The 27,677-nt window shown below is 42.0% G+C and overlaps 1 protein-coding gene across 1 annotated transcript; it reads left to right on the top strand.

Moving 5' to 3' along the window:
• Positions 1 to 26,609, top strand: igdcc4 (immunoglobulin superfamily, DCC subclass, member 4). Its single transcript, XM_016669936.1, has 19 exons — positions 1 to 367; positions 6,544 to 6,685; positions 9,205 to 9,344; positions 14,754 to 14,888; positions 15,229 to 15,381; positions 15,716 to 16,126; positions 16,224 to 16,388; positions 16,843 to 16,980; positions 17,832 to 18,014; positions 18,625 to 18,837; positions 18,977 to 19,078; positions 19,212 to 19,395; positions 19,921 to 20,048; positions 20,826 to 20,996; positions 21,101 to 21,235; positions 22,189 to 22,291; positions 23,553 to 23,733; positions 23,939 to 24,067; positions 25,752 to 26,609. The coding sequence occupies exons 1-19, from the start codon at positions 1 to 3 to the stop codon at positions 26,280 to 26,282; spliced, it is 3,711 nt and encodes a 1,236-aa protein (XP_016525422.1). The 3' UTR covers positions 26,283 to 26,609.
• Positions 26,610 to 27,677: the final 1,068 nt, after the last annotated feature.

The raw sequence follows: 27,677 nt of genomic DNA on the forward strand, positions 1-27,677 counted from the left end.
ATGGTACATCCTAGTGAACTGATCTGTTTTTTCCTCTCTTCCTACACAGAAAAGCCTGTTTCGGCGGTGGAACTGAGCTGTGGTGCTGGGCCCAGCCATGTGATTCTGGAGCTAGGTTTGCCACTTTTGCTGGACTGCAACCTGGGGTCCAGCGACACTCCTTTCAATGTCACCTGGTTCAAGGATGGCCAGCTCCTGCCGCAGGCGCCGGGAGATCGCCTGCGGTATTTGACCAACGGATCCCTCCTGTTGTCGCCCACCTCTGCAGACAGCCAGCCTCCCCAGAACGTAGAGGGCAGTTACAGCTGCGTGAGTGCCAGCGCCATCGGAGCCCTGACCAGCCGGACTGTCAACGTGCTGCTTGCAAGTGGGTGTCACGCAATTCACAGAACACTCTGCTGTCGTTTGAAGATTGTAATTTAGCTCCTGTAAGGCTGAGGCTCAGACCTGTCTGCAGATGAGCCTTACATGATGTCTGTCTGCATGTGTTTGTTGGCTCTATTCAGACTCCAGTGATCCTTTTCAGCTGTGTTTTTTTTTTTTATCTGGGTGGAACAGGATGCACACATTTGAATTCATTGTGGATTTTCTCTTATGCAAGTTTTCCGTGATGAAGCCAGCTATCAACAAGCTTCTGATTGATTTCTAGCTGGATATTTGACTCTTTTTCTCATAAGAAGTAGCAGAGATCATTCAAATTGACCGGTTTTCTGAAATGGACTCTATCTTAAAACGTAGTGCAAGAAATTCAGAGTTGTGTTTGGTTGATTTTTAGGCCACTTTATCCATTCGTAAACAGTTTCAATGTGGGTTTGTCCCTTTTGAACACCAAACTACTATGCATCATTTCACTAAGAAAAATTAAAAGTGGCACAAAACATTGAAAGTCCCAACTTACAGTGACTTTCATGCTGATAATTATTCTACAAAATCTTAACCCAAACTTTGTATGAATGGCTTTTTTTAAATTCTTTTATTTCGAAACCAGAGCCTTATTAGGAGTCAAAGGATGCCAACAATACACCAAAATTCATGTTGATCCATTTTGGCTTCTAACTTCTAAATCCAATAAATCCCAGCATGGGGGCGACTGTGGCTCTGTGGGCAGAGCAGTTGTCTTGTGATCGGAAGATTATAGGTTCGACTTCAGCTTCTTCCTGTCACATGTTGGTCATAATTAATTCTTCACGCACTCCTCATCAGTAAAAACTGAGGTTGAGAGAGGCTGTTCAATTTGAGAGTCATTTTCAGGAAAGAATGATAAAGAAACTAAATACAACAAAACTTGCTTGACAGATTTTGACAACTGGTTCATCGTGTTTGTTTGCAGCGGTGACTAAACAAGGACTTTTAGTGTTATGTGAGCCTCAGATCTGGCACATTACATATAGTACGTTATTAGGCAGCTCTAATTGTGATCTTAGGCTGTAAGTTAGAAGTACAAGCATCTGGCATTTTGGTATGATTAACAGTTGCATTGCAGCTGTTTAGAGGAGGGCATTATGGAAGTTCTTGCCCACAATGAGTCAGATTGGAAACAATTTTGTTGCTGTCAACTTGTAGGAAACAGTCAAAGTGGGAGAATCCCGTACGTTTAAGTGGAAAATTCACACAACCTTTGGTTCCAGCTTTACCAGTCGTTTTGTAAAGGTTTATGTGGCGTAAGTAGCACATATTCATTAGCAGCTAGACATGGTGCGCCTCCTTTACGCAACTTAGTTTATGTCAGTCTTGCTCAGTGGTAAAGATTTTGATCCAGTGTTTCAGTTTAAAAAAAAAAAAAAATCTGACATTTAGGTATTTGATCTGTTTATCGCCTGGCATGAAGGCATTCTGGCTTCTTGATGACCGGCCTTTTTATCTGTGCATCAATAATAACTTGTCCTCTGCAGCCGGACACTTGTTCTCCCTTAGCGTGTGGAGAAAAAGTTGTTTTCTTTGTGCTTTCTTCTTCTGCTCTTTGAAGGACGACCGTGTTTCTTGACCCCACAGGTTCGCACAAAGCCGTACCATTTTTCAATTAGCTGGAAGATCGTGATATGAAGCAGCAGGGGATAGATAGGAGTTTTTGTCTGACCGAAGGACTGACTTTCCCTCAAACTCCAGAGTTCTGCTCTTTATTCAGTCATTAGCTTTGTGTAAGACGAGACACCATCCAATGTGGATCTGCTGTCTTTTGTCAGCTGCTGCATGCTTATTTATGAAGCTCTTTTCTTTGGGGAACAATAAGGACTAAAGTACTAACAGGGAGGGGGCGGGGGAGATGTTAGATTAAATGCTACAGAGGGTGGAAAAAAAGCAAAGGAGAATTTGGAGAGTTACAGCCTCTAACATAATGAAAGGGCTTTGCAAAAGGATCCACACCCCTTGTAGTTACACTACAGTTTCAATCTTCAATGTATTTTATTGCAATTATTTAAGCTTAAAACTCCTCTACCTCTCCATAAAGGCAGCAGAGATTTATATGTTAAAGAAATATTACTGCAAAAAAAAACAACAACAAAAAAAAACTGAATAGTGTGGGCATTCACATGTACTCATCCTGTTTGAGGTAACATTTTTGTAGAAACTTCTTTCACAGCAAATACAGCTTCTGCTCAGTTGGGGGGGAGGGAGGGGGAAGGATGAAGAGTGTGTGTAAAGAGTAATATTCAAGTTTTGCCAAAGATTCTCAATTGGATTTAGGTGTAGACTTTGACTGGTCCAGTGTAACTTGTGAAATTGCTCAGATCTGAAATAGTCCATTGTAACTTCCTGACTGTACGTTCAGGATAATCCTACTGGAAGATGAATTTCCACCCAAATCTCAAGTTTTTTACACTCCAACACTATTTACCAATGACATGAGGCGACTAGTTCAAGTGGATCTGTTTGTAGGGGAATCAGGTTTAAAGGGACAAAATACAAATCCATACAAATAATATCACATTTTCCTCTAAATAAATAAAAGCGTCACATTTTACTTTCACTTCGCAAATACACGCAAAATGTCTGGTAGCGAATATCGTATAAAACCACAGTACAATACATTACGCATGTTACTGTGACAACACGCGTAATTTCCGGAGTGTGAGCACAGCGTCGGTGCATCTTTCAGTCTGTGTGTGAAGGGTTTTTGAATCGAACCAGAAGTGCGAAACAAGGCGTTGGATGTGAGGCAGGCCGAAGCCGGTCTGCCTGGTGGTCGGATCTCGAGCAGACCTCCTCGTCCTCCCGTCCCCCCCGGTGTCTTCGCAGGAATCAGAGTGATGAGAGAATGTAGCAGAGATCACATCTGTGAAAACACATTAGGAGAGCCACCTGCTCTGGTTTCACAGTCACCGTGTAAGTATGAATCATGTGCTTGTCCCTGAAAAGCATAGAGACGGACAAGGACTTTCGCTCCTTTTTTTTTTTTTAATTTATTTATTATTTTTTTAAATACAGTTTCTGAAAGCAATGGATTTTTTCTTTTCTCCTTCAGTGTGTAGACAAAGACAGCAGACAGCCGATTTGCAGAAGGGAAATAAACACAAACGAGGCCAGGTACAGTGTGTTTGTTAAACATGAAGTAATTAAGTTTCCTACAGTAATTATGAGACAGTTTTGTAAAATCCCAATGTATTTAATGATGTCCTTCTACAAACCAAGATGGCTTTTTAAAATTTTTTAAAATCTTTTTCCCAAAACTTACACCTGCGTGGTACCATAAAGGAGACATTTTTTTAAAAATCTTCCTTTTGGCAGCGTTGTAGGGCTTTCCTTCTCGCGTGTCCGAACTGACCGAGCTGCACATGCTCCATGGTAGCTTTTACAAATAGCCCATCCAGGCTGGAGGTATGCTTGATGAGCTTTCACAATCTCAGCCCTAGAGCCGGGTAGCAAAGAGGTCACGGGTGGAATTATCTGCTTGCACAAGGGGAGGGGAAAAACGCTGCAATCTGATAGCCGAGGGGCCGAAGAGTGGGGCACAGAGAGGGGGACAGACAAAGAGAGAGGGAGAGAGCAGGGGGGGGGGAAAGTCAAGAGAGACAAGAAAAAGAAAAAGGGATAAACTCAATTTGGTCCGTTTTTATTTTTATGAGCTTTGCAGCTACAGTACACCTGAAAATCCATCCTAATTTATAGCTGTGTTTTGGAATCTCGCCTTTGTTGTGAGAACGTCAATGAAAACTTACCTCTGCTGTCACCACTGTCAGATTTTAACCACCTTGGGTGATCACTGGGGTGTTGGATGGATCTGCTGTGGAATTTCATCTTGAATTCTGAGAGCCTAAAAAAAACAAACAAAAAAAGATGTACACAGTTCTACTTTGAAAGAATCAGAGGTGGAAGGCCAGCCAGTCACCACTGTCCCATCGTGATACGGGCAAAGGGCCCTCTTTGAACAACCCCCTCTCCTCTCTCTCTCTTTTCATTGACATTTGCTGCTGTGCACCCTTGCTTATCTGCTGTCATTCACCCTCGTGTGCACACACCGTTAGAGAGGAGATACACAAAGTTAATCCACCAATGCAAACACAAGGAGTGTGTCTGCAGGCACCGACGCGGACCGAACACTGTGAGGTAAAGAGCAGCTTTGCCCAAAACCCCCGCGACTCACGAGCTCGCCCACGCTCGGACAGTCTGGCATCGCGTCAGGCGCCGGTTCCGCATGTGGTGCGGAACTCTGGGATTTTAGGCTACGGTGCAGAGCAATGTGTCAGGAAGTGCCAGGGGTTAATCATCAATGAAATGTTTCCCACTTTCACAATTTTCAGGGATTTATTTAATTTTATTTTTTTTGCATATTTTGCCACACGTCATTGTTTCTGACCTTAAAAACTATTTACTTATTGGTCAAATACAACACAAGTCAACACAAAATGCAGTTTTTATAATAACAATCAAGCATTGGTGATGACTTGCAGTGGGTCGTTTCCAGCTGTAGAGGAGTGTTGGACTTTTTAAGGTCATGCCACAGCATCTCAACAGGATTCAGGTCAGGACTTTGACCAAGCCACTCCAAAGTCTTCATCTTGTTTTGCCTCAGCCATCCAGCTGGTGTGTTTTGGCTGGGCGTTCAGGTCCTGCAGCAGCAAAACAGTCCCAGACCATCACAGTGCCACCACCATGTTTTACTGTTGGTATGATGTTCCCTGTGTGAAATGGGGCGCTACGTTTACGCCAGATGCATTGGGACACACACCTTCCAAACAGTTCAGCTTTTGTCCCACAGATTGTTTCCTCCAAAGTCTCGGGGATCTTCAAAACGTGCTCTGGAAAAACTCAGACAAGCCTTTATGTTGTTTTTGCTCAGCAGTGATTTATGCCTTGGAACCCTGCCATGCAGGTCATTTCCTTATGGTGGAGGCGTGACCTCTGACCCTAACTGAGGCAAATGAGGCCTGCCGTTCTTTGGATGCTGTTGTGGGGTCTGTTTGTGACCTGTTGGATGAGTCCTTGCTGTGCTGTTGGTGTAATTTTACTCAGTCGGCCCATCCTGGGAAAGTTACCTAATAAATAATATAAAAAATTGAAGCAAAGAAAACACATTGATGTGCATTTTTTATTTTTTTTTATTTTCCCAACTGATTGTTATAGCAACACTTATAGGGAATATCACTGTCCTCTTCACAAGTTGTTACCATAACAGCAGCGCCTGTAATGTATTGTATGTCTACAATTTATATCTTAAATGTTTAAAGTACAGTGTAAAATATTAGAGGTCACTAAATCAATGTTAGAGGTCAATACAATACTAAATAGCTACATCTGAGTATTGTCCTAAGTGTTTGAAAGATGTCCTCTGTGAAACAGTAAAACATCTGCCAGCAGGCGATTAGCTTGAAAGTTTTCTCAAAAAACTGCATGCGTGGTTTCGCTGAACACTTTTGACACCAAGTCGGACAATTGTATTCTGAATTAGTTATGCAGATCTGTTCACACAGAGAATCTGTCACCGAAATTGGCAGAATGTTTGAGAATCTCATCCGGACGCCTCCCTGTTTGTTCTCACAGTCCCTTGTAGGGTGAGTTTAACTAGAAGCTTCATTATCTGCACCAGTCTTATTTAGGGTTTTCAGTTTTCTGCTGGCTTGTACTAATTTTTTTTTTCAAACTCCTTTGGTCTCCCACCTCGGTCTTCTTTATGTGTTTTCTCTCTTTTGATCCACCCCCGTACTTTTCATCGCAGTCAGGACTAAAGCTGAAGTGGTGGGGGACACTTGGAGCTGTTTTGTTCATTCTTCTCACCCCCACCAGCATGTGGGATTGGAAGAGGTCAAAGGTTCACTGACTTTACTCACTGCTGCCATCTGGTGCTTCACATCACTCCTCAGGCACACATATTCTTTTAGTTTAAATTAAAACTGTACCTTTAAAGGTCTCTGCAAAGACAAGTGAGTTATAACTTGTGTCATAGAAATTGCAAACTGGTTTGAAGAGACACCAAATGTTTTGAAACCATGTTGCCATTTTAAACCAAATAATGACACGGCAATGAATCGACCAATTATCGATCCTATATTGGTGTTTTAACCTCATTCAACGGGTTATACATTATTGGTGCTTTTCCCTCCATAGGTCTGTCCAGCTTCTCTGAGGAGCCGTCACCACAAACAGTGACCACCGGGGGTTCTGCTCGGTTTGAGTGCCAGATTGAGGGAGTACCCACACCTATCATAACATGGCAAAAAGACCAAGTGACTATCACCGACGATACGAGGTAAGCTGTGTGTTAGACCGAAGTGCATTTCATATTCTCATGCAGATGCTGTTGGTAAAAGGAGATCTGCACAGTGCCTTGCAAAAAATATTTTGTGTCATTGCAGTCACACATCTTATTTGGATTTTACGCGATAGACCAGCACAGAGTAGCACATAATTTTGGAGTGTGAAGGACGAGAGTCCAGGTTTTTATAAATTGTTAGGGGAAAAATATCTGAAAAATTATGGTGGACCATTTTACTCAGGTAGGCCGAAGACAGGAGTAGAGATCCACCATCTAGCTGAGTGTCAGTAAATATACCGCCAGAGATGCAACAAAATTGTTTAGCTTCTTATCATTTTCTGGCCCAGTCAAAGTCCAGACCTGGATCCACTTGAGAATTCATTGCAAAACATTAGAACTGCTCTCAGGACAGAGGCAGAGCTTTTCTGCAAAGAAGAATTGACATTTTTTTTGATGTGCAAAACTACAAGAAACGAACAACAAACGACTTGCAACTAAAGGTTCCATGAAATTGACTGAAATGCAGAGTACACTCTCTTTTTTTTAGATTCAGATATTTTATTTTACTAAAATGAAACATAGTAAAATATGTGTTTTATATGTTTCCTTATGCTCATGACCAATATCAGCAAGCATATTTTAAAAAGTATGATAATGTTCGCTGCAACTAATGTGGATCTACATTTGCTGAGGGGTCGACCTCAGTGAAAACAAGACAATGTAACATTTATATGTTTGTGCATGTCTTTGCTGGCAGTGAGAAAAACACTCATCTTTGACGCTTGGTAACTGTCCGCTCCTATTGAACGGTCATGTTTCTTTCCATCACTACAGCTCAGTGTTAGGGTGATGTAGCCAGGACGTTGAATACAATCCTTTAAAAGCTGAGTCGAGGATTTATTTTCTTTCTCTTGGTCAAAAACCTGACCGGCATAAATGGGGACATCTGAGAGCAGGGCTTGTTTTAAAAGCGACATGTTTAAGAGGGACTCTGAAGATTACTTTTGTGGAAACATAACATGTCTGTAATAGTCTTCTGTGTGCTCAAAGGAAAACAAAAAAAGATACATAAAAAAATTCAAATATGCGACTCCTCAAAAGATCTCCCTTGCCAGTGCTCTCAAAAATATTCTCCTTTATGGCTTAGCGAAATAGACATTTTGCTGTGGCCATGGGGTCAGTGAATTTCTTTTCGGTCTTATTACGCAGATCGAACTGTTAATGTCGGCTATATTGCAGCATGACCTCCAGACAGCTTGCTGCTTAAGAGGTCTTATTGGTGCCATGTGGTTCTCCCTCCCCAGGCCGTACTAATGGGCCTCTCACAAAAATCAGTCAAAGGATAGCTGATGAAACAGAGGCTTTTTTTCCCTTCCTTTTGTTACCTCTTGCTTTTAGGTGATTTTTTTTTTCTTACTCAGACCCTCTGCCATCTCTTAGGTATTATCTCCTTGTCCTCAATTGCTGTTAACCTTCACCCTCTCCTTTGCTCATCATGTTCATCTTTTCTTGTTATTTGCTTGTCCTATTCACGGCCTCTCCTTAATCAGCCTCCATTTTAAACTTTTCTCATGTCCTCTTTGCATCCGCTAAGGTAGCCGTGGTTTGGTTATGTTCGCTGTCGCCTGCCAGCAGGTGGGATTTATTTAAGTGAAAGTTTTCCCCAGGAACCTGATGATGTAGAAGCAGAAGAAATGGGCGAGCGTAAGGCTTTGACTTGGTCAGATCATCTCTTAAACTGCAGCTCTTGTGGACTTTTTCCTGTTCTGCTTTGGGCAGAATCCAAACCAGAACTGGTTCAAGGAAGGAACAGTGGTTCATGGCGGGCCAAGGCTCAATGTTGCATCCAAGCAGCAAGGTTGGCTCGTGTGGTCTGATCCAACAGCCAACTGTAGCTCAAATTGCTTTGCTTTTATATAACCCAGACCATGTGCATTGCTTAACTTGGGAACCATGTGGCGCCTGAATGCTGTATGGGAGGAAGGTTAAGCCCGCAGAGGTAGAGTGACGCTGGGACTCCATGACTGCTTCAATCCATTGCATCCCACATCATGCGCATCCTACCATTCAAACGACATTCACAGACAGCCTTGTTCAACAAGATAAGGTACCCTGCCAAAAAGGGGGAAAAATGGTTTAATTAGAAGCACAACTTGTTGGAGGTCTTTAATCATCCTTTGTTCCCCCCTGGTATCAATCCAATGGGGCTCATTGGAGAAACGTGCTAACATCTTGTTGCCTAATATCACAGCACAGCTTCATGTCCATGTGTCAGTGTGTTAGGGTTGTTTCACCAGAAAAGAGAGACCAGCACACACAGTTAGGTAAATGTCTGTTTTAGTGTACAGCTAGTAACTGAAGTCCTGTCAGGTCAAATCTCCATTACATGAAAAACCAATTTGGAAGACTACAAAACAGTAGAGTTCATCAGCCTGCTGCTTCATGGTTCAGTGTACTAAGTCATTTATTGTATTCTCTCTCTTTTTTTTTCTTTGTTTGCTTTCCCTTTGGAGCAACAGGTTCATTTCTCTTCCTAATGGGGTGCTGCAGATTCTGAAGGTGACTAAAGAGGATGAGGGCCTCTACCGTTGTGTTGCATCCAATTCTGCCAAGAAGAACGTCAGCAGCGAAGCTAGACTCATTGTCACGACAGGTGAGGTCTGCTGCTCTGCTTTGTCGTGTTTCAATAGGAAACCTGGTTCAAGTGGAGCTTTATTTTTTTTCCTTTTAAGAGTCCTTGGGTAAAATCCAGGAAGGTGAATAGAGCGAAAGGAGTTACAAGCTACTGTAAGAAACGTAGCTTGTAAAAAATATGCCCTGTTGAAATATTGCATTCATGAGAGCTAGGGCAGCTTGACCAAGTGGGACAATCAGGCACCGCTGGAGAGTCATGCTGCTCATTTTAGGCTGCAGCTAAATAAGATGACCAGAATCAAGTAAGTCTCAGACACAATCAAAAGCACAGCAAGGGAGGCGACAGAATCAAGGAAAGAAGGGGGAGAAAACCATACTAAGAATACAAAATTATCAGTCAGCACTTGCTGGAAACTATCTGCCTATTGGATATCATGTCTAACCTCATGTGAGAGTTACTTCTGACAGATATATCAATTATTGTCAATATAACTGATCAATAAAACTGCTGAGCTACTAAAAATGCAATGTTTGAGTCTCCATATTATTCCTTGAACAGGCTGAACATCAACTCTGTGTCGGTTTCAGTGACATTTCATATCCTCGGCGCTCTGCGTCTCAAGGTGACTCAGGATTGTTGTTCACCTTCAGCGGATCCTCAGAGAGCTGCCCTCTGGTTTCACACTGTGGCAACAGGGAGGTCATCCATCTAAGCAAATCACATTAATGTGGCACTACACGAAAGGTTGCATGCTGACAATACAATTATTAACTACGTATTGGCTTTATTATTCAGGGAGCGTGATATCCTTATCTAATAGGGTAGCTGTGTGTTGTAGTATCTGTTACCAGGGGATATGATTTTTGAAATACCTGAGCGTTTAAAAAAGATTAGTTCAAGAAAATCAGTTTAATGTAATTGGATACCTCATGCAGGTCAAACCGGATGTATTTGCATATGTTTGATCAAAATAGGCACACACAATTTTACATGAATTCAGACTAAGCATGTCCTGTTTTCAGCTGGTGACAATTACCAAAGTTGTTTCACCGATCATAATGTAGAAATATTGAAATGATATCTAAAAACATCATTCTGGAATTTTAAACTTGGGCAGGGACCTTCCAATTGAAAGTGACCCTAATTATATTTGCAATTTAGTTGTAAAGTCGCTTAATGACGACACTATCAAATAACAAGGAAATGGTGCAAATGTCTCCTGTTGAAGAATGTGTTTTAAAAACCTTGCATACGACTACATTTGGTGAGTCTAAGGGTGCGTTCACACTGCACCCTGAAGTGACCCAATTCTGATTTTTTTGACGTAATGCGACCTGTATCCGATCTTTTCATGGCAGTGTGAACAGCACAGGTCGGATTCTTTTTCGAATGTGACCCATATCCGATTCGTATCCGATTCAAATGCGACCTAACGTCCAGGTCGCATTCATCTGAACTGAACTTCACAGTTTCTCAACAAATCTCACTATTTTGCGTCCTGATACATCCAAGCGGGAAGAAAAACAACAAACACAACAGATTATATGAGGATTATGTTGTTAATATGCTGCTCCGGCGGGACAACAACTTCAAATATGTAAGCTAAGCTCCACCGTTAGCCTCCATGTTTACTTCCGCAAACACTGAGCACTTCTTCTTTTTATGGCAGTTGGCAGAACACTGAGAACGCTGACGCTATTGCGCACTCTAGTGTGCATGCGGGACTCTTTCAGGTCGTTTGCCCGTACAGAACGCATACAGGTCACATTTACTGGCAGTGTGAACGGCCCTGGCAAAAAAATCGGAATTGCCAAAAAAATCGGAATAGGGTCACTTCAGGCTGCAGTGTGAACGCACCCTAACTAAACTGAAATGTATCATTTCACGTCAATGTAATAATGATTAATTGAGACAACTTAAGGGCTAATAACAGACACCCAATTTTGATTGAGGAACTTCTTAATTTAGCTCATCCAAAGTCTAACAAATTGTTCTTGCTTCAGCTGCCTCAAATACGAACCTTCTGGACATGGAAGAATCTATTTCTATACCTACGTGGGTCAGACGATACCATAGAGAGTTGTTGACCATCAGCTAAAGTATTCCAAGAACTTGAGCGTCAGGAGTTTCCTGAGGGTAGTGTTACTTGCTGGGTTTCTTCAGCTATGTCCAAAACTGGAGCAGGCGGAGAAGTCAAAGGGCATTGATTGCTCTCACTATTGAAAATAGGCATGAAGGCTGATGTACATATGAACAGAGAAAGTCAAAGTTTTAACATATTCCACTTAAAATGCTATTGATTCCTTTTACACTTGATCAACTTCCTTGCATTTGAAGCCGTGGCTACTTCTGTTCGATTTTAAGCAGAAGATTATTAGCTGCATTTATCCATCCATCCATCCATTTTCCTTCACCCTTGTCCCTCAGTGGGGTCGGGAGGGGTAGCTACATTTATATATAATATAATTTTTGGGGTTTAAAATCAAGTTATTTGACAAATGACTTATTGATGCATGGTCTCTTATCAAAAACATTTCATTTGTAAAGCTTTACCTTCAATGTAAATGAATCCTGTTACATACAAGAGTCATTTACATCTTAAGTGCTTGTCCTTCAACACTACTTTGCTTGAAATATGCAGAAGTCTTTATTCTGCCAGAGTTCATTGGCAACATTCATCTTCTGTCAGGTTGTTGGCTTTTTCTTCGTATTGAAGATCTCAGTCTCCTATTGTTATTCAATTGAGTGAACTATTGGCTTTCACAATAAAGGTTGATGTTTAAAACAAATTGTAACTTTTTTTTTTTTTTTTGCTTTTTGGCCTCACTCAAGTGTTTCAAAATGTACCAAAGTAAATATTAAACATACAAAAAACACCATGGATGATGATCGTATTTATTAAATGGAAAGGAAGTTATCCAAGCCAACCTGGCCCTGAGTGAAATGTGATTGCCTTCGTGACTAAAAACATTAATTGAATGACTTACACTAGTCACACCAAAGCCTGATCACTGCCTGACTCACACAATCAACCATTCCCTTTAAATAGATTCAGCCTGAGGGGCAAAGAGGAAGACGTCAAAATCTCAAAGACGTCAAGAAACAATATAAATCACGTCTATTAGTTCACAAAGGATTGCGAAGACATTTCTACAACTTTGCGATTCCTTCAAAGAACAGTGAGAGCAACAAATAAAGAAAACATTAGATCGGAGTGAACCTTCCTGGTGTGGCCAGCCTAAAGAAATATTACAATAATGCATCCACAAGGTTGAAAACACCCCAGTACAATAACTAAAGCAATACGTGCCATTCTCACCTCAGTAAGGGTGGAGTTCCCCGTGAGATTTCTAGGGGAAAAATCACTCCAGACAGAAAAAAATAACTCCAAATATGTCAGAATCAGCTGCAAGGTTGTGCACACAAAACAAGGAATTTGACATCTGTTCTCCCAGCAAAGACTTTTAAAATATAAGTACATAAAAAGGACATTTGCCAGTAAAGACCAGTCACTCGTCCACATAGTGTTGCTGATGAGTCAAACCACAGTTGTATCGTTTCCATTACTGAAGAGTTGATTTGTGGCAAATTAGGGGAGTTCAGTCATTTGTCAGCAGAGTAAAGAACAAAGAACTGAGCACACATCCCTGAGGAACTCAGGGATATTTTTGATTGACTTGACTGAGTGTAACTCTAAAATCAAGTTACAAAGTGAGAATGTGTTGAACTCTTAGGTGACAAAAAACAAAAAAAACAAAAACAGAATCATGGCAGCACAGCTGATTTTGCTCTCCAAGTTAGTTCTGCTGTAGGTGGGATAAAGCGGCACATAAATACGGCTTGCTGTTGTTGACTGCATCATTTTTGCAAAGGCTGACAAAATATGCAAACTGTAGATACTTGAGATATGTTGAGAGGTACATTTTAAAGCTACTAAGACACTTCCTTAAATTAAGTGCCACAGTCCGGTAGACATAGAGGCATGTTTCTGTTGCTTTTTCTGTCACAGGGACAATAGTGCTGATTTCCTTTACCTTAAACAGAGGCAAAATCAATAGCATGATTTGGAATAGAGTGTTGAAAACACGCGTACACTCTGTGCCTTTCAGAGATTTGTTCAGCATTTAGTGCTTTGACTTGCATAAATCAATGCACCTCTTCATCTGCAACTGCAGAGAGGTCATGTTTTCAGGTTTTCCTGGAAAATGGCTCGCTGCTTTCAAAACGTTATGGAGGCACTTGGCAACGCTGTCTGTTTACATTAGGCCTCTGTCAGATTTAATGCTATCGCCTCTCCGTTTCAGCGCCATGAATGGAATAGCTCAACGCCCACAGGAACGCTTCAGCAGTTTTGTGTTGAAGTAATAGACGGAAATGCCTCAGAAGCTGAGGAAAACTTAAGACATCAACAGGCACTGCCAGAGGTTTTCATTGTTTTTCTCCAGTCTGTTTTCTGCTACGGCTTCTATTTTTGGCAGTGCACTACACCCACACCTATCAGATCCATCACTTTGTAGGCACCCTCTGCTAGAAAGTTGTTGCAAAGGCAGCATGACCCACTTAAAGCCTTTTGCATCACCAAGGTTTGCTGCACATAATGTTAATGATTAATGCGTAATGTGTTTACAGTATGCGAGACCGTTTTTGCTGAGATTATTCCTTTCATTAACACTTGCTGGACCTCAGCAACTTTGCTGTGATCAAGAAACGAGCGCTTATTAAACCCATGAAGACATTTTTTGTTGAATAGCATTCTTTGTCGCTAACGGTAACTGAAACCGTTCTATGACCTGATATAATGGTTTACCTTTTGGGGCCCTTGAAAAGCCTTATTCTTCTGTGCAATCTTCTCTTCGGCTCGACCTTCTGGCCAAATACTCTGCACTATCAGGTGTCATCGTCACTAACACACCACCTCCTGTTTCAGCCTTTCGGGTAGTGGCTCATTGAATCTGTTGAGCTACGTTGCAAGTACGTAATTTTGAATGAAGAAGTCTTTTGTTATCACTCACATGTCCAGTGGAAAGAAATATTAAATTAGATTACGTTAGCAGTTCTAGACTGAAACATTACAAACATTTTACACCAAATTTAAAGCATAAGATCTTGTCTTTGCAATACTTATATTGAAGTGTACTCCGATATTAAAGGTAAAGGTAATTTTATTTATAGAGCACATTTTCAGCAACAAGGCTATACAAAGTGCTTTGCAGGAATTAAAAGGAAATACAAATGAAATAACAAATCAAAGGAAAGAGCAGAAGAAGAAAAATAATCTAATGATCTAAACTAGGGGCTCCTGTTCAGGGTTGCTAAGTATCCTCTGGTCTAATTTCATTTCTGGGTTGGAAGAACAGGAGTCTAAAAAGTGGTATAATAATGTTCATCCAAAGTATATAAACTAGATAAACTATTGTGTTGTTACAGGCTCCATTGACAGCCCAGGCCCAGTTGTGATTGTTGCGCCACCGCAGAATGCCACGGTGGTGCTCGGCCATCCTGCTGTGATGGAGTGTGTGGCACAAGGCCAGCCAAAACCACTGGTGTCATGGAGCAGACAAGGTAGGACTTTCAAAGATTTCCACTCACTTTGGAAGTGAGTGGAAATGTATTTTATTCACAGCTTCTGGTGCTACCCGTCTAGTCCGCTTAGTGTCATTCAATGCCCCGAGGCTTCAGTCCCTGCTAGACCTTTCCTTAACGCCAAAACCAAATTAAACCTTAAGCACCCAAACCTAACCCTAGCCCATCCGATCCGATGTCCTGTGTTCTTCAAAGTATTTCCTTTCGTAACATTTCTCTGGCATTTGTAAGACTGAAATAAAGACCTCTGCTCCTGTCAGTTACCAGCAGCAGTTTCTCTGTGCTGACCCTCCACATCGCTTTCTCTTTTTTTGATCAGACGGAAAGCCCATTTCCACAGACGTGATCGTCCTGGCAACAAACCTGGTGATTAGGGACACGAGGCGTCACCATGCCGGCGTCTACGTCTGCCGAGCCAACAAGCCCAAAACTAGAGAGTTTGTCTTTGCTGCTGCTGAGCTGCACGTTGCTGGTAAGAGTAATGTTACACCATCATTTACTGTATATGCTGACTTTTACCTTGAGACATTTCTCAGAGCTGATTGAGTGAGGATAGTCACCATCAACATCTTCACAGTATTAAAGGCCTAATGTAATTTAAAACATGAATTAAATGGGGAAATTTTCAAAAATGCATCTTTGTCCCAAACAAGTAAGCATGATATTTTGAAAGAGTGTAATGTAAAATAATAGATTTTTTTTTTTGTGTGTGTGTGCATAACAAGGATTTCTAAGCTCTTCTTTAAAACTGCAGTCTGGATTTGAGCTATAACTCTGGAGGATTCTCCACTTTCTTCTTTGAACAGCCCCTCCGGTGATTGTGCACTCCCCGGAGTCTGTGTCCCTCTCCAGGGGGAACACCGCCAGGTTTCTGTGCAACAGTTCTGGGGAGCCATTCCCAGTGCTGCACTGGCTGAAGAACGGCCAGCCCATTAGGTCCTTCAGGCGGATGAAGGTGCAAAGCCCTGGGGTCCTGCTCATCAACCAGCTGGCTCTGGAGGACGCGGGCTACTATCAGTGCATCGCTGAAAACGGGCTCGGGACAGCCTGCGCCACGGCCAGGCTGACGGTCATCGTGAAGGAAGGTCTCCCCAGCCTCCCTCGCCACCTGACTGCTACGCCGCACTCCAGCACAACAGCCCTGCTCTCCTGGGAGAAACCCGAATACAACACAGACCAAATCATTGCCTACTCTGTGCACTACCAATTCACTGCAGGTTTGGTGTTTTTAAGAGGATGTGGTAAGGAGCTAAAAAAAAAAAATCAAAAATAAAGAAAAATCCACATATTTGATATGAATTTCATTCTTTTTAGGGTCAGATATTCAGGACTCTTCGTTTGCAGTTAGCAACGACACCACAGAGTATCTCGTCAAAGAGCTCCTCCCCCATACTGCCTACACTTTCTTTGTGGTGGCGTATTCGCCCATGGGAGCCAGTCCTCCATCGCTGCCGATAACCATAGAGATGCTTGAGGACGGTGAGTACTTCAACCTTCATAAAAGGCAAATTAAACTAAACTCATAAATGAAGCAAAGAATTACAAAGTAAGGTCATTCTGTGCTCGGACTGAAAAGCTGCGTTTCATCCTGCATGTTTTAAGGCGTGTTTGTGTTTCAGCTGCATCTGAGTGATTCAGGTCTACTCAGAGGTGGACAGCGATTAGCCAGTTTAACCGGGTTTGGGAACACATGTTTGGCTGCAGGTCTTCGCAAATAATCAGTGCTGCCCATGCAAAAATGCTTTCAATTTTACCTCACTGGCAAAATCAAGTTCACATTCTGTTTTTCAGTTTCATTTTGCTTCTACAAATGGATCTTTTTTTCTTTCTTTTTTTTTTTTTAAACACTGCTGTGTTGTCAAACTCTATCAACGTTTTTTGTCTTACTGTGCACGGCAATTAGCTTGGCTTGTCTCCTCCTTTCCGCTTGTAGTTCCTAGCGCACCTCCTCAGCTCTCCGTCGCCAGCACGTCCCCCACTGACATCAGGCTGGTGTGGCAGCCGCTGACTTCCCAGCACAGCCGAGGGGCCGTTACCCGCTACCGCGTCGATTACAGTGCGCTGGATCAGAGTGAGTAATCTTCACTGATTGACGAGCTCGGCACTTTTTTGTGACCCACTGAGAATTACTGAAAACTAATCTGTGGAACGTAGCAATAATAATTAGAACTGCAGGAAGTTATGTACGGGTCCAAAGCCCGACCTACCGAGTCCGTCCCTGAGACCCCGCCCTCTCACATGAACTCTTAGCATGTCAAGAGTTAAGAATTTTCAGAACAGTGTTTACACCTTAATATTATTTAAAACTAATATTGATCAAATTAAAATGAATTTGCCTTATTGTTGTGTTTCCATTACAAATGATGTTAGTGTCAAAGAAAAAAACATAATTTAACAATTGCGGTGAAATAAGACATGAAATTAAAATCACTCTTGGTCCCACCACACATCGACCACACCGTAAGTAACTCATTAAAAGTGTTGCCATTAGAATAACTTCTGCCTATAGATGGTACTATAAACATTTCCATTAAAAATTCATACTTCATCATAAATCTCCTAACATATTTCCAGACAACCATGTCCATATCTGGAACAATGCAAGCCCTATCCAGTGGAAGATTTTTTATTTTTTTATTTTTTCTGAGATGCAGAACAATAACAATTAAACCAATGTCTGCTTGTTACAGGTTGGTTAGTTTTATCAGCCCAATTCTCTGTGGAGTTTATTTCCGTAACAATTTTCCGTAGATAATATAAAGCAGAAACAGCACATCTATTTTAGAAATAATTTGCAAAATTATCTAAAATAGAATTTTTTCCATTATTGAAAGACAATAATGGAAAAAAAAACAGTACCTGTCCACTTTCTCTTTCAAAAGCCCCTGTGGCTCTGTGCTCTGTGCTCTTTGTTTTCAACAGAGGACACTGTGTTCTCAGTGGAGCTGAGAGGCAACGAGACTCAGTTCACGCTCAGGGAGCTGCGCCCAAACCAGGTTTACCGACTGAGGATAGCAGCTGGAACCGCTGTGGGCTTCGGCGTTCCGTCTGAGTGGGTCCAGCAGCAGACAGTAGTTCGCAGCGGCCCCAGTGACAACAGCACAGGTCAGAGACTGCGTGGCTCACTCGTGTCCCCATTTGCGATACGATAATTACTTCGTACGTCATTTTGAAAACAAAAAGTAGGCAACGTGTCACACAGAAGGCTTTTAAATATTAAATATTACCTCAGTTTAGAGGCTCATACCTGTTAATACTCAAAAAAACTAAAGAAACAGTCTGGATTATGGCAATAAATGAAAACAATGTTTGAATAATGTTAGGTCGTCCATCTACCAGGAGGTTTGAGAGCACTTCATGCTTCAAACTCTTTATTTTTATTTTCTAACTAGATTTGGCACCTGGTCCCTCTGGAAAACTATAATGTACTTTATCACTAAGCTTGAGTGGACAGCAATCTCACCCGACCTAAACTCAGTTAAAAAACTGTTGTCAACCAGAAGATGATAAACACCATAACGAGGCTGAGCAGTTAACCAAATTCATAATTTAATCTTGATTTTGGCTCAAACCGATCACACAAATAATGTAAAAATCAAAATGATATATTTTAAAAGTTGTACTAGCATATTTCAACAAGCTGAGTTGAAGGGGGAAAGTGTTGTAATGGGCTAATCTTGACTTTTTTTTTTTTATAAATAAAATCTTTTTCCAGTGATTTTTGCTCCTTCTGAGCTGAAGGTCAGAACCAGAGTGACCACTCTGAATGTGACATGGCAACCCTCACCAAATCACACGCTGGTTTCTGGCTACAAGCTCTCCTATCGGGAAGCAGAAACCGACAGGTTCACCACCAGAGACAGAACGCCGCACACACACACCATCAGGCTTCGGAAGAAGGCGAGGCATCACCTGCTGACGGGGCTCGGTAAGATGTTAATCGTTTCTAAAATCTAACAATACGCCGTTTTTGACAGATCTTTGTACGTTCGTCTCGTATCGGTCAGAGAAAATGCAACACTACTTTAAAGTACGTCTCTCCGGATGTTTCTTCTGCGTTTTATTAGTTCCTGACCGGCAGTATGAGGTGAGGGTCTGGGCATTCGACAAGCAAAAAGATGGAGCAGCTGCAGTGTGGAAGGGAAGGACGGATAAGATCCATGGAAGACGTAAGACTTCCTTTAGAGACATGCATCTCTAAACAGTAAAAGAACCCAACGTGACGTCTCCATGTCGATGGCGCCAGAATAACATTTGCACTTTCTGGCGTTGCATGGAGTTGATCGCATGCTTGTGTTGCAGCTTCTGGGCCGTCCTCGTCCCCTCCGCTGCCGCCCAGCAGCGTCCAAGCTACGGCCAACAGCTCCACCTCCGTCTGGCTCCGCTGGGAGAAACCTCGGTTCATCAACGTGCGCATCATCAACTACACAGTGCGCTGCAGCCCAGCAGGAACCACCAACGCCTCTCTGGTCTCTTATTACACCAGGTGGGAAGATCGGGATGAGTGTCTGAGACAGTTTTCAGTATTGTTAAAATAAAGGTTACAATTTTTATATGTCCAAATGTGTTTGAAAAAGCAGTTATTCCACTGGGCAGCATGTACCGAGACCTCTGTTTTTAGTCAGGCCAGAGTTTGCTTTTTTAGTCTGCATCAGACTTTGAGTGTGCATTCACACCTCCCCAAACAAACCAGAGTTTTTAGACAAATAAATTAGTTTTGATTAAAGCAAACTTCACCGGGCTGGCAGAAATGCATCCTTTGGGTTCTAAGGATCATCTGAACTCATTCTAAACAACCTTTTCCACCAAATGTCACTCAGCTCTATCCTAGATGTCCATAAATCATGTAGACATTGCTCAGACTTATTTTTGGCCAAATAAAATGCTCCATAGGAATCCCAACAACAAATATAGAATAGAATTCATTTAAGGTTTTGTGTGAGGAGAGAAAACATGAAAGCTGTGCAAAGCACATGGTACGGTCGTTGACTGACTGGTTGATGTTCTGCAGTTCTTCTTTGGAGATCCTGCTCAGGGGACTGAGGCCTTTTACCCACTATGAACTGGCAGTGCGGTCTAATGGAGTGAACATTGCAGGACCCTTCAGCGGCACCGTGGTGGAGGCCACCCTGCCTGACCGTGAGTATCCTCAGAGCAGAACAAATACGACAAGTATGAACTGTCTTGCATCCACTTGGTGGAAAAATATATTTTTTTAAAAAGTCTCAGCTCTTTATTTTAATTTTTTTTTTCTTTTGGCTCTCTTTGACTCCAACACTCATCCACAGCTTCCTTTGAGTGAGTTGATTAAAGAAATTTAGTTGATAATGTTTCTTGCTGAGAAGCAGCAAGTGACAGTCGGTGAGTGTTTCTTTTTTCTTTTTTTCTTTTTTTTTGAAGTTCATCTTTTTTTCTGTTCCAGTGAAAGAAAAGTTCACCTTGCTCTTTCTTTTTGGAGGCCTGAATAATCTGCACTGTGTGTACCTCTGGCAGTTTGATGGATCATGTTATATGTGGAAGTAATTACGTGCAGATAGCAAACCAATAAATGAACTGATCAGATGGAGATTTGCGTTTGGCAGCAGTTGCTAATAACTGGCTGACTAATTAAGCGCTCAGGCGTGGAAATGGCCAATGGCCCCTGTTTGCTGAATTTGAATGAGGGGTGGGGTTATGTCGTCATAGCGCCGGCTAACCTCTTCACATTCTCCTCCAACGTGCGTCATCGCCTAAGCCTCTCCCCCCTATTGCCCTCATAGTATATCCTCTCTTGTACCCAGGTGGCAGGGACATGAGGACACATATGGCTGTCGCACGGCGAGTCAAATCCCTCACCAAGACAATAAACACCCCCCAGCTGTGTGAGGCCTCGTTTCTGGGCTCTGATGACTTACCTGATCCTCCTGTCTCCCTCAGGGCCGTCCACACCACCTGAGGAGCTGCAGCTGAGAGCTCTGAACTCTTCGTCTGTGCTGGTGAGCTGGCGCCCTCCGCTGGAGCCAAATGGCATCATCGTCAGCTACAGGATCTTGTACACCGTCAACCTGAGCAAGCCTGAAGACGAGTGGAGGAATCTCTCTGAGGATGGTATGTTCTCTAGTAACGATTGCGCGTTGAAACATGTTCCTAGTCGAGATACTGGACGCAGCTCTTTGTGTCACAGCTGGTGTCGCTCGTGTTCTCTTTCTCAGGGGGCATCTTTAGTGTGGAGGTCCGCGGTTTGTCAGGGGGAACTCGGTACTTCTTTAAAGTGGGAGCTTCCACAAAAGTGGGATCAGGGCCTTTTTCACCCGTTGTGGATGTTCAGACTCCGCTGCCCACGTACGGTATGAATACTGCTTCTCTGCTTCAGCTAAACGCCCCACAGTCATGTGGCATCACTGTCACTGCCACATGACCAACCTCCTCCACTCCCCTTCCTGAAACACAAACGGCAACAAACGGAGATGAACATTGAAGTCGGCCCAGTTCTAGTTATCGATAACGATACAAATGTTAATGCAGACACATCATGAGTCCTTAGTCAAAAGTACAAACTCAAAACTGAGTGAGAGTTTGGGGCAAGACTTGAAGTTTAATGTTCAGAGGTGTTTTCCATCCAATATGTCTGAGCTTGAACTGGTACATTATAATATTCTGTCCTAGAAACTCTCTCCTGCAAATGTTCTATTATTTGTGAAACAATTGAGAATCGTGCACTTCTTTGTGCTTCGCTCCATCACATAAAACATCAATGAGAACGTTTGAATACTTTATGCAAGCGTTGAACCAGGACCATATAAACTGTCTAACAAACAAAATGATCTTTCACTTTTCCTTACCTTTTACTTTGAAACTTTTCGAGTGAACAGAGCAACACGTTATCTTGTATGCGTGTGCCACTGTGAATGGAACTGGAGACGGGTGGGTGGCTGAGTTTTCCTGCCATCTGTTTTTGTCCTCTTCTGCTAATCCACACTGCCAATACCCAGCATGAATGAACATGAACGAAGGTCTGCTCTCCACGAGTCGAATACAGCCAAATGTCTTGACGAAGCATTGACGTTACCTTAGGTGAAAAATAAGTCCATCCTGTCTCAACTGTGCTGATTTCAAGTTAGCCCTCATTCCAGCCACTGCAGTGTTCCCTAAAGCTAAAATAAATAATGTTTCTAGTGATTTATAAGTCAAATATGAAACTCGGTGGCAGGATGAAATATTTTTTTTTACCCATCTTCTGTTGTGAAATTTGTATGTTTATCCTAATCTTAATTTTTTTCTGCTTTGCCTGTTTTGCCAGAGCTGGACATTCATGCAGTCACAGGCATCATAGTCGGTGTTTGCTTGGGACTTATTTGCATCCTCCTCTGTATGTGTTTCAGCTTTCGAAACAGCAAACCCAGGTCAGTGTTTACGCTCTACGCATGTTTTCTATTTTAGTTACAATCCCTAAGAACAGCCTGAAGGTGGATCTTGATCAATTTTAGCCCAACTAAAAGGGTATTTCGGTGATCCAGTTAAAAATAAGGGAAACTCCTGTATTTGACAGCTCTTTAGAAAGATATGCTAGAAGCGTTTATTTCTGTTAGCTTCGATAACTTTGGGTTTTAGTAGATGAAATCATAAAAGTCATTTCCTTCAGAGATTTTAATATTGCATAAGACAGTTATAAAAGCGTTGCTCGGGAGGTCAAGCAGCTCTGCTCTTCCTCCTGAATCTGTGATTTTTAACGTAGAAAAAAAATTGTGTGAGAGGCTCTTGGTTGGAACATCAACTTGGCTCAGACAGCGGATTCCTCTTCTTCCTCTTACAGTCCTGTCAGTTTCTCCATTATGTAGATTTGTTCGTTAATTCCAGCCCATCAGTTTAGAGTCTCTGCTTCTCCCTGTTTCTTTGTTATTGTAAGTCTTCATTAGAATTTCGACTAAATATGTATCATTCCTTCAATAAAGAAACATTCAAAAGCAAATTATATGCAAGAGGTTTTTGGTTTTTTGTCCAATATTTTTTAGTTTTTTTTTTACATCTTATTAAAACAGTTTTATCTTTGAACATGTCTTGGATATATGATCCTGGGCATTATCAATCATTTTACATGTTGATCAACATAGAAGGCTCCTGTTGAAAAATGTACTCTTAATTTAGCGGAGTGAGTTTTCCATAAGAATTCCCTCCACTTTGATATTTTTTCACATACATTGCTGTGCCCCTGTTTATTATTTCAGTATTTATTTCTCTCTCCATCTTTTCTTTTACGTCGTCACTTGAGTGAGTGTTAGTCTTTGTTAATTCCTGGTAATTGTCATTGGATTGTTGTTGCACAGTTAACTAAAACATCATGAGATTCTCCTTAGTCCAGTGTTTTTATGAATTCTTTATTGTAATAATCTCTTGCTTATAGATATCCAAATAATTCACGATTATTCAAGTAGTTGTCTCTAATTTCCTGGAAACCTTTTAATCTTCCTCTGTTCTCTAAAGCCCTCCCTGTTGCGATTCCTCCAATGTGTGAATCAGGAGTTAAAATGTGCTGTCATATGATATCCTCTTTAACGTTTGTAAATCTCTTGTTGTCTTTGTATTTTTTTTTTTTTTTGGCCATCCTGTACCTGCCTCCAAAGTGTTGGTCTCTTTGTCTAACGGTCAGATTCCAACCCCTCACAGAGAGCCGTCTGGAGGCCTGAGCTCCACCGCCGTGACTCCTCAGTGCAGGAAAGGCGGCTGCCCTGCTCCAGCCAGTGGGCCCGAGTGCAGCGATAGCCACGAACTGGAGACGCTGATGCCTTCAGGCACCCAGGAGTCGGGTCAGCAGCCGACAAAAGACCCAGAGGAACAGAGTCTGATGGCAAGTTCTAATCCGGGGGGAAGGGGACGATGCTCCTGCACCTGAACCGAAGGTCAAAACCTTCAAGGGGAGGCGGGGGGAAGAGGAGGGGGGGAAAGCCTGTAGTTCTTTACGTAGTTTTTCTTTTTTTTTTCTTTTTTTTTTTATGTGTCGATAAAGTGACTATTCTCACTTTGAAGCCTCTGATATGCTGTTTCTCTCGCAGATTGCTTGGAATGGCTCTGTGAGTCATAACTGGGTCAACAGGATCACACGATACAGAGACACCATAACAGACGAGTCTCCAGCGCTGATTAATGGAGCGCTCAGCATGTTCATTACTGCGACCGGCATGGTAACGCAACCAGTGATGCACACTGACTTTTATGTTTCAATTATGAGCCTCTTCCTTTTTGTTAAAGCGTGTCAACATGTCAGTTTTCCTCTTTTCAAGAAAGAGTTTGTCTGGGATTGAACATGGAAACATATTTTTTGCAGCTTCAAAGCAGACAAAAAATAATGTTTTATTGTCAGCAGATTCTTTATGATGATAATAATTTAATTTTTTTCTTATTTTTTCTTTCTCCTTTAATATTTTTGTCCTTTCTTAGTGAGGTCACACGTGTTTTATTACTGGCCATCACAGCAGTAATCTATTTTTTTCAATTTATTCATGTGGGTGTTTTTTTCTTCATACTAATTGCTTTTTAGTTCTCACACTCACAATTCAGCAGTGAAGAAAAGCACCTGTTTATTTTTCTTCTCTTGGCATCAGATTTGTATATACATTTGCAGCCAGCAATCCAGTTAATTAACATTTTAATCCATTCAGATGTCTGACATTAACGAGGTGGTAATAAACATGCGCAAGATGTCATTTTATACGGCTGAAAAGGTTGAGGACAAGGTTGGTACCGAAGAAAGAAAGGAAAAAAAAATATGTATAATTATATTCATGTCAAGGGGCAAATCCAACTATTACTGGTAATGATTTTGACCTTAATTGCTTCTTTTCCTTTAATAAAGCACGTTGAAGCTAATTTATAGTCGCCCCGGTTAAGATGTTAGGGGTTTTGTGACACCTTCACAATGCAGTCTTGAAGCACTTTTGGAATTCCAGCATTTGGAATTCCAGCTGGTTGGCTAACTTGCTTGTGATAAAACAGCTCTACACTCTCTACGTATGTTTTTCTGCATTTTTTTTGTTGCGTTTGCATCAAAGGCTGAAGCGTCGTTTTACTTCTTGCACAATTTATTATTTATTAATTTATATCTTGCAAAAAACCCTAACCCAAAATTCACATGTCAAACTGTGAATTTTGCGTACTTTTATACCTCTAACTCCATTTGTGCAACATTTTGGGTCAAGTGTATTGGAGTATTCCCATATGAATCGCTTTTTAAAGCTAGAGGCATAATCCAACGAGCTACAGTTTCTTGTTGAGTCTAATACTAGTGATAAACGGTTTGATCTGAATCCATATCAACTTTTGGTAGGATGTGTTTAAACGGAGGTATTAGGAAAATTAGCATTTTGGACGTTTCTGTACTTTCATTTGGGTTTCTACTGCTTCCAAACCCAAGCACTTAAAAAGAAATAAACACCCAGCAAAGCTCAGCCCGTTACTAAGCAACCCAAGTGGAGCTCCAGCACGTTTGGCTAGCTGGTTTTACTGCTGTATACACTATACAATGGCCGCTGGAAAATATAAGCATTTTGCTATTGACTTAACGTTCAGAAACCACTGGCTGCATTCTTGTTGGCTGTGCAGGAGGCTCTACTTTTGCTTTTCAAAGATATAAGGTTGTATAATTGCATATCTGTGTGCAGGCTTTTTCACATTTGAGAGTTAACATTTGAGTTTACACTCAAACGTTAAAATTTTTTATGCGAGAAAATGCAATGAACAATGTTTTGTTTAAGCTAAATGGACCTATCCTAACTTGTTCAAGGAACGCAATAGGTCACCTTTACAAACGGTTCAAGAGAATCGCCAGCTGAAAGTCCTAAAAATAACAGCAGCCTCATTGTGTTGCAGGAAACAGATGATCATCTCTCCACGTCTCTGTGCAGTAACCAGGTGGAGGCAGAAGTCATTGTGCACTCTGAGTTGTCAGACCCCAGTGGGAGGGAGAAGGAGGAGGGCAGCGAGCGGGATTCTAACGCCACCCGGGGGCCGTCGTTATCAGAGGACCTGTATTCCCCTCTGAGTCGGCCGAGTTCGCCGAAAGAAGAGGCGGAGCACCTCCAAAACCTTTCGGCAGCTGAAAGTCCCCCGAGTCTTCCCTCAAGAACATTGACGGCTCGTCACAGTGAGGAGGCAGAAGGCGCCAAGCGACAGCAGAATGGCGACAGGGAGCCTCAGCCGGACACACGCCTCACCAATGGCTTCCACTCTCCTAAGACTCCGAGGCCGATGCTGAAACCTGAGCATCTGGAAATGGAGGACTCCAGACACTGCCCGTCCGCTGCAGGGAAGGCTATCTCTGCCGGACTACCTTCTGCACCCTTCGTCAGCCCCGGCTTTGTGCACTCTACCTCAGCTGCTCACATATATCTGTGCCCTTAACTTTCATCCACGCAGGGACATTTCAGACTGTTTTTTTTTTGTTGTTTTTTCTTTTTCCAGGAAGAATCCATGAAAAAAAAATATTTTTATGTACATTATCACTGGAATTCTTTCTCTTCCTTGCATAGTTTTATAGGTACTTTGAATCCATCATTTCACATATGTGTATACATAAGAAGTGTTTTCTTTCTTTTTTTTTGTAGAGGTCCAGAACTGTTTCAGGTTCTACATCCTTGTGGATTCTTTCCAGATCACAAAAAGAAGATGAGAAAGTTTGAATACAAGTAGAGCAGAAGCTGAGTGAAGTCGCCCCCCCACCCCAACTTCTTCAAATCAGACAAAACTGGTGTCAATCAACTCGACTACATTTGTGCTGGTTTGTGCAGCTAAAGTTTTTGTTTATGCTGCTTTGGCTTTGAAGATATTAATGAAAGTTTAAAGGTCAAAAGGTCAACCAGCTCCTCTTCTCCCCTACTTTTACTAAATCAAAATAAAATTAAACTTTCATTAATATCTTCAAAGCCAAAGCAGCACAAACAAAAGTCTTTGCAAACCAGCACAAATGTAGTCGAGTTGATTGACACAATTTGAAGAAAGGGGAGGTGCAGGCGCTAGTTGACCTTTCGTGACCCCTGGAAACATTTCTTAATATCTTTAAAATGATATCGGCACAAATGAAAATTTTTGCTGCACAAACGTTTGAGGTGGGGGTCAACTTCACTCAGGTCAGAGCAGAAGGGAGTGAATTATAGATGGGCACTTCCTGTTGTTGGCGTTCCACTCGGGGAGGACATTACAACAGGAAGTGATGTAGTAATTGGACGGGGTTTCATCAGCTGTGTCAGGGTGTGTTGCTTCATTGATATCCCCACAATGTGTTGTTGAGAAATGAGCCTTAAAGAGTATTCACTAATGTCAGAGTGCAGAACACCCACATCCTGTAGACTCAGGGTCCAAACACTCACACAGGGATTCTAGCTAGCGCCGGTCCTGCGTACCGTATACAAACATTTCCTGAGTGGAGAGTGGAGGGTACCGGGGGGGAGGTTCTCAGGTGCCTGAATATTCTAGGTGCATTTATAACCTGTGTATATTTTCTATTCGGTGCAAGTACAAACCATGTCAGAGTGAAGTGAACAAGGTTCGGTAGATGTGGAGCCACATGTCCATTTGGGAGAGTGGGGGGAACTATGTTTTTTTTACTAGTTATCAGAGGGGCTATCTTGTGTTAACATCAGAGTACCTCAATGTTGACAACGGTTGCATTTAAGCTGGAGGGAAAACAAAGGGGAGATTTCACAGCAATCCATCTGCAGACCACCCTCCTGATTTAGCTCGGCAGGGATGCACCTCTGTCCATACTGATGTCAGAACGCTGTTACACAAAAAGTAAAA

Source organism: Poecilia formosa, unplaced genomic scaffold, assembly GCF_000485575.1.
Source record: "Poecilia formosa unplaced genomic scaffold, Poecilia_formosa-5.1.2 Scaffold29, whole genome shotgun sequence".
Lineage (NCBI taxonomy): Eukaryota > Metazoa > Chordata > Actinopteri > Cyprinodontiformes > Poeciliidae > Poecilia > Poecilia formosa.

Coding starts and splice junctions, on each gene's coding strand:
- igdcc4 (XM_016669936.1), top strand. CDS start 1: ATGGTACATCCTAGTGAACTGATCTGTTTTTTCCTCTCTTCCTACACA. Junction 16,127..16,223: donor GCACTACCAATTCACTGCAG/GTTTGGTGTTTT, acceptor CATTCTTTTTAG/GGTCAGATATTCAGGACTCT. Junction 20,997..21,100: donor GAGGAATCTCTCTGAGGATG/GTATGTTCTCTA, acceptor TCTCTTTCTCAG/GGGGCATCTTTAGTGTGGAG.